General features: G+C 40.7%; 1 protein-coding gene and 1 long non-coding RNA gene across 2 annotated transcripts; one reads left to right on the top strand and one right to left on the bottom strand.

Moving 5' to 3' along the window:
* Positions 1-561: 561 nt before the first annotated feature.
* On the bottom strand, positions 562-1,598 carry LOC145163133 (uncharacterized). The gene is made up of 2 exons (XR_013739594.1): positions 1,255-1,598; positions 562-832 (listed from the first exon to the last, which is right to left on the bottom strand). It is a non-coding gene; the product is annotated as an uncharacterized LOC145163133 (long non-coding RNA).
* A 2,230-nt stretch (positions 1,599-3,828) lies between these two features.
* Positions 3,829-4,716, top strand: LOC145164886 (uncharacterized). The gene has a single exon (XM_079083545.1). The coding sequence runs from the start codon at positions 3,829-3,831 to the stop codon at positions 4,714-4,716; it is 888 nt and encodes a 295-aa protein (XP_078939671.1).
* Positions 4,717-7,392: the final 2,676 nt, after the last annotated feature.

The raw sequence follows: 7,392 nt of genomic DNA, 5'->3' as shown, positions 1-7,392 counted from the left end.
CTAAAAAATATTATATATATATATATATATATATATATATATATATATATATATATATATATATATATAGTAGGATCAAATGAAAACACCCAAAAGGTTGAAAACGCGAAAACAAAGTATATTCATTTGTGATTCCATGTATTCATTTGTGGAGAAATGATAAATTTTTACGCCTTTAATTTCAATTCAAGAGAAAAAGCATATTCATTTTGATTGTGCATAAAAATTTATCATTTCTCTACAAATGAATACATGAAATCAGTTCTACTAAAATAGATAACCGAATGCTAACACCGGGAAAAATGTAGACTAGGAACGATTGTGAACAAATTTATTATTTGCCATATGTACACCTAAAATTTGAAAAAATAATAAAAATAGTTTTATAAATACAAACAAGTTTAATAATTTCCTTCACAAGGCTTGCAACAAGATCAAACAAACACTTGTTGAATTTCCATATCATACGAAGCTACACATTGTCAAGGAAATGCAAGTGTAAGTAAGACCCTACAATTTAATACAGAAAGTTCAAAATGGATGTCAAGGATGAGCTATAAGTTAAAAATCAGTGAAAATATATTACTAATTTCACACCATGAAAATCAAAAACTGTGTTTCATCATATCCAATACAAATGAGTTAGAACTATTAACATCAACCAAGTAAAAGGCAGTCAAATGACACATTTTGAACATAGTTCTTTTTTAAACAGCATACCATTGAGCCCATTTGTAATTTCTACTTCACATTTGAGACATGTTAAAGTAGGAGCCATTATACAACTTTACCATTTATTTGAGAGCTTCATCATCAAGAGATGCATAGTTTGCTGCAACCAAAAAAAAAAAAAAAAAAAAAAAACAACGTTAATATAAACAAAATACAGTTTATGTTAGAATACAACAAGCTTTTGAAACTTTCCTAACATTCTCAACCGAAATCATACCAAAACTCTACCAAATAGGACTATAATGAAAAGTACGTTCCAGAAAGATCAAGAACTTCGGGTAGAACTCTGAAAATATAAAATGTGAACTTACGATTCAAGACTGTGAGAGCTAGGATGAAAAAAAAAAAAACAGTAAAGATCACCAAAACACGGAAAGAGTGCGCCATTACAGACCCGAAACATGTAATCGTTCTCGAACATTTACAGTTTCGTGGGTTAGGATTCGGTAGTATAATAATAAAGAAAAATGAAATCGATGCAAAGGAAACAGGGAGGGGTTTGGAGGAGTTCACAGAGCTTACCGAGAGCTGAAGGACGGCAGCGCTGGCGGAGAGAAAGGGTCGAAAGACGGCGACAATGGCCGAAGGCTGTGATCGAGGTGGTGTCAATGGCGGTGGGTCAGGGCTAGGGTTTTACCGATTTCAATCTAAAACCAGTGAAGGGTTGTGGCTTCCCGTTTGACTGAACAGAAAGATCGTCGGAGGTGGTGGTGGCAGATCAATCGTTGCCTTGTGTTTGTGTGGGAAGGTGAAGAATGAACAGCCGATCGAAGGGACGAATACTGAGGATACATGAGTCGGAGGTGGGAATACAAAGGAGGCGGGAGTAGATGGGAAAAACTTAAACCTAGAGAAATTTTGCGGAAAGCGGGAGTAACTGTTAATTTTGGTGGGAAGTTAAAAATTTTGGATTAATTCCATACAACTCACCAACGAAAATAAGAAAATAAGATTGAAAATTTCAATTAAAGTCTTACGGTTAGGCACTTACGGTGCAAGGCTCATTTAATTTATATCCGGCCATTCTTTTCTTTTTTTTTATATTATATTTATGTAATTATTATTATTATTATTATTATTATTAATATTAATATGATTATTATTATTAAACAAATCTTCATAAATGGTCCGTGTGATTTTTAGAATATCAAGTTAGCTTATAAAAATGATGGAAGACGGATGGACGGAAGTGAGGCGGCGTAAAATGGGAGTGGCGTCCGATGGGAACACGACGGAGGAAACCACTTTCTTTGTTACTAACATACCAAACGGCGCAACAAAAGCAGAATTCAGGAAAATCTTTTCTCAAATGGGAAGATTATCAGATATCTACTTCGGGAGGAATATAGGGAAGAACGGGAAAAACTACGGCTTCATACGGTTCATCGGGGTATCCGACGCCAAAGCTTTGGAATTGAAACTGAACGGTGCTACATGCAGGAACAATAAACTTGAGATTAGCGTTGCAAGGCATGGCCGGAAAACACCTCCATTACCTCCGGGGAAAATAAATCAGAATCCAAGAACTGTCGTGCCCCTGGGACAAAATACCAGTATCCATGGAGGTGGATTTACCGACCACAGAATATATGCTCAGGTTACTGGTCACTTCAATTCAAGGCAGCCCAACAAGAACATTCACCAAACAACTGCTCCGATCCGCTTGCACACCGACGACGGCATAGATTGATGGCTCACTAAATCCACCCTCATCGGCGAAGCTAAATCCCTGGAACACCTTGGTCATATGCCAACTCTCATCTCCATCCACAGCGAACACCGCCCTTCAGTCAAATACCTCGGTGGGATGCTTGCTTTAATTAGCTTTGATTCCACAGTTGCTGCAAGAGAATTCCTAGAAGATGAGAGGAACTGGAAAGATACATTCAAATGGATGAAGATGGGATCCACTGTAGTCACAAAATTCGAACGCATAACATGGATCAGGATACTTGGACTCCTTCTCCGACTATGGAATAACTCCAACTTCTCTGATGTTGTGGGAAAGTTCGGGAAAATAGCGGTGCCAATAGACCATATCACAAGTCGCGTTGACCTCTCTGTGGTGAAGTTAGCCATACTCACAGACAAATTAACAAAACTCAATGAGGAGATTCAGGTGGAAGCTGATGGCCGATCTTTTCACGTTGGAATCGTTGAATACGAAGACGAACCATGGTTCCCGTTCAAGTTTGACAACGAAGAACATCCATATGAAGATCAGGTGTTGGACGATAAAACTGAAAGCGAGTCTATGGTAAGTGAGTCAAATAACTGGAACTCCACTGAAGAAGATGAAGGCGTATCTGCAACATGGATCAATGATATGGAGGAGGGGGAAATCGTTCAGGATGGGAATCCTAACTCTCCAATATACCCTACGGAAGAAAAGGCTAATGAAGGCGGTGATGACCTAACACTGCCATGCACGGTGGCCGGAGATGACACAAATCATCACCAGAGAACAGTATCGGCGGTGAAGACCGGCGATTCCGGTGAGGAAAGACCGATTCTCGAGAAAGGGGTCTACGAAGCGACACTCAATTTCCAAGATAATTCAAAAGATAACGGTAAGACGGATCGGGCTGCTGCCCTAGATAATCAGACGGATCCAACACCCTCGGATCTTCAGACTTTGGGCCCACTGAAAATTGTTAATTTCCCAGCTTCATTAGCCCAATCTGGGTGCTTCGGCCCTTTTCCCTCTTTTAACTCTACTCCTCCTCCAGCCGGTCAACATAGTTTAGATAATGGTCATGTCCGTTCCTCTCTAAAGAGACGTCGTTTACAGCGCTCTCCCCCCAGTGAACTCACAACTTTGATCCTAATAACCACCCTGTTTCAAGTCCCAGAAATAAGTCGACCTCCCCCCTTCATCGTATCCACCACCAACACAGATGAACCAACTCAGGTCCCTCAACCCATCGCTGGCCAGAATATCGATGTCCTAAACCATGAATTAACCGACCTAGTGGTGGAATCAACAGAAATTGAAGTGACTGCAGCAGTGGGTTCCCTAATTAGGTTCGAGATTGAACCTAATAATCGTATCCTAGCTGAAATTCTTGGTGCATCAGGTGAGCACAATGTTACCCAATGAATTTCCTTTCTCTGAATATTAACGGTATTGGGGGAGAGCATAAGGTGGCATGGATCAGACGACTTAAAAGAAAGCATAAGCTATCATTTATTGCAATCCAAGAAACACAACTCCTAGACGCTGAGATTATTGATGCAAGGGCTTGTTGGGGCTCTACTGATTTCGGTGTCAGTCGCACCAGTTCTTACGGAAGGTCTGGAGGCTTACTAAGTCTGTGGGATAATAAGATGTTCACTTCTACTGATGTTATATCCTCTCGCAATTATCTTATCAATATTGGCACTTGGGAAGGCATTTCAAGACCAGTAATTATTGCTAATATTTATGGACCACAACTGGTACGTGAAAAGGCATTATTATGGGAAGAATTGAAAGGGATCATACAATCCATCAATGGAGTGTGGATCATGATGGGGGACTTCAATGCAGTAAGGAGACCTGAGGAGAGATTTAATTCAATTTTCTGCCATCGTACAGCCAGAGACTTCAACAAGTTCATACTAGAGGTGGGTTTCACAGACCTTAAAATGGGTGGGTTCAGATATACATGCTTTCGGAATGAAGACATAAAACTGAGCAAACTAGATCGCTTCCTAATCAGCCCAAGGTTTCTCGATATTGCTCCCAAAACCTCCGTCACCGCGCTACCACGAGAACTCTCCGACCACTGTCCCATACTACTCTCTACCACCAAACCGGACTTCGGCCACCCACCATTCAGGCTCTTCAATTCTTGGTTATTGAGAGAGGGTTTTGAGAAGACTCTCATAACCAGCTGGAATAATTTCATTGGGTTCGGAACCCCAGACCAGTACATGGCGGCAAAACTAAGACACGTCAAAGAAGCCTTAAAAAAATGGAGAGCAACAGAACATCCCATATAAGAGGCTACTTTAATTAAACTCAAAATGGAGATAGAACGATTGGATCATGAAGCCGAATCCAGGGCACTCAACATAGAAGAAGCGACGAGGCGAAGGGATAGTTTCAAAAAAATCGCAGAACTCGAAAAACTCAGAGCGTTAGACATAAAGCAAAAGTCCCGGGTCAAATGGGCTGTAGACGGGGATGAAAACACTCGCTTCTTTCACGGCCATGTTAACAATAATAATTCGAAAAATGGGATTGATGGACTCATGATCAACGGGTCATGGTGTACTGACCTGGCGATGATAAAACTGGAGGCCTTCAAATTTTTTGCCAATAAGTTTAAAGAAAAATGGCCTTCCAAACCGAAACTAAGCAATAGCCACTTTAATAAGATCACCCCAGCTGATTATCAGATGCTAGAAGCGCCAATCTCACTGGAGGAAATTAAGGAGGTTGTGTGGGCTTGCGGAAACGAGAAAGCCCCTGGACCCGATGGATACTCATTCAAATTCATAAAAAAGTATTGGGGTGTACTGCTGGGAGACATTGCTGCTGTGGTCAAACATTTTGAGCACTATGGGAAACTGGACAAATCGTGTAATTCTTCATTCATATCCCTGATCCCCAAAATCAAAGACCCCATCACGTTAAGTGATTTTAGACCCATCAGTCTAATAGGATCCTTATACAAGATCATTGCTAAGATCCTTGAACAAAGAATAAAGAAGGTTATGGGGAAGTGCATAAATGAAGTACAATCTGCATATGTCGAAGGCAGGAACATTCTTGATGGGCCGTTGATAGTTAATGAACTATGTGCCTAGGCAAAAAAGTCAAAAAAGAAGGTCTTGCTTTTCAAAGTTGACTTTGATAAAGCATTTGACTCCATAAATTGGGGATTCCTTGACTCAAACCTAAAAATCATGGGATTTGGAGACAAATGGAGGGCATGGATCAAGGGTTGTCTTGAATCTGCCAAATCATCGGTCTTGGTTAGCGGGAGCCCAACTAAGGAATTCCCAATCTCAAAAGGGGTGAGGCAGGGGGACCCGCTATCACCGTTCCTCTTCATCATAGCCATGGAGGGATTAAGTGCAGCCATGCGGGCTGCATGTCAAACCGGAGTCTTCCAGGGTTTAACACTACCAAACGATGGACCAACGATCTCCCACTTATTATACGCAGACGACGCGCTGTTTGTTGGCGAATGGTCGAAAAGAAACATAAAAAACCTCGCCAGGGTCCTGCACCGCTTTCATGCCTCCTCCGGTCTCAAAGTAAACTTTGATAAATCAAAGGTTTTTGGTATTGGCGCTGATATGCAGGAAGTCTCAAGATGGGCCATAACTCTTGGTTGCAAACCATCCTCTCTCCCATTCACTTACCTTGGTGTTCCAGTAGGGGCGAACATGAAATTAATTAAAAATTGGAAACCGGTGATTGAGAGATTTCATAAAAAACTGTCCATATGGAAATCCAAAACCTTGTCGTTTGGTGGTAGACTAACGCTTGTTCAGTCGGTTCTTGGTAACTTACCAACTTATTACCTCTCGATATTCGTGGCTCCCGAAGGGATGATTGAGACGTTAGAACGAATTTGTAGGAAGTTTTTATGGGGTAGTACAGATGAAAAAATAAGCATACACTGGGTATCCTGGGACAAAGTCACTGCATCCAAAGACGTTGGCGGGCTTGGTGTTGGTACGATAAAATTTCTAAACAACTCCCTCGTTATGAAGTGGTGATGGAGACTACGATCTGAGCCTACATCCCTTTGGGCCAAAGCCATACATAGCATGCATAATTTATACAATAAACCAGACCACTGTTATGCAAGCAAATACATACCAGGTGTGTGGAAAAACATCGCGAGTTTCGGAAAATACCTTCAAAATAAAGGTATTCTAACTGAAACAATGCTATACAAACAACCAAGTCCAGGTGATGAAATATGGAATGTAATCTCACTGTTGACGGATCATTCACAGTAAAAGTCCTCCGGAAAAACTAGACTTCAACCCTACACTACGTCTGGATCAGTTTACATGGCTGAGGGAGATCCCAATTAAAATTAATTGTTTCATTTGGAGGGCTAAAATGGGCAAAATACCTTCAGCTTTGGGCCTTTTATCCAGAGGGGTAGCTGTGGAAATTTTTTTATGCAATCACTGTGAAGAAGTAGTGGTATGCGCAGATCATGCATTGGTGGGGTGTAAATATGCGAACACGGTTATACAATGGGTGCTAAAATGGTGTAGAGTTCCTCTCGAAGAACTCAAAACAGTACATGAGGTGATCACCTATGCTCAAACATGGTCCAACTGCCCCAAAAAAAGAAGGTTGCTAATGGGAATCTGTTACGGCCTGCTCTGGAACATATGGAAAGTAAGGAATAACATAATTTTCAATAAAAACCGGCTTCCTGCTCTCATGTGTGTAGACATGATCAAATCCACTACATACATGTGGATAAAAAACAGGGGGTAAAACAGGAGTATTGATTGGTCAACATGGTGTAGATCTCCGTTTCTTTGTCTGTAATCTGTAATCTTAATATTTGCACGTTGTTATTTTCCCCTCCTCTAGTCACTTGCTAGAGGTTGGTCTTATTAATATATTTGCCGGTTCCAAAAAAAGAAATCAAGTTTAGCTTATAACTTTTTTTAATCTAATTGAAGCTCCATGTGGCT

Source organism: Lactuca virosa, chromosome 3 (assembly GCF_052849685.1).
Source record: "Lactuca virosa cultivar CGN04683 chromosome 3, Lactuca_virosa_CGN04683_v6, whole genome shotgun sequence".
Lineage (NCBI taxonomy): Eukaryota > Viridiplantae > Streptophyta > Magnoliopsida > Asterales > Asteraceae > Lactuca > Lactuca virosa.
The sequence above is the reverse complement of the archived record's forward strand: the minus strand, read 5'-3'. Positions and strand labels throughout refer to the sequence as shown.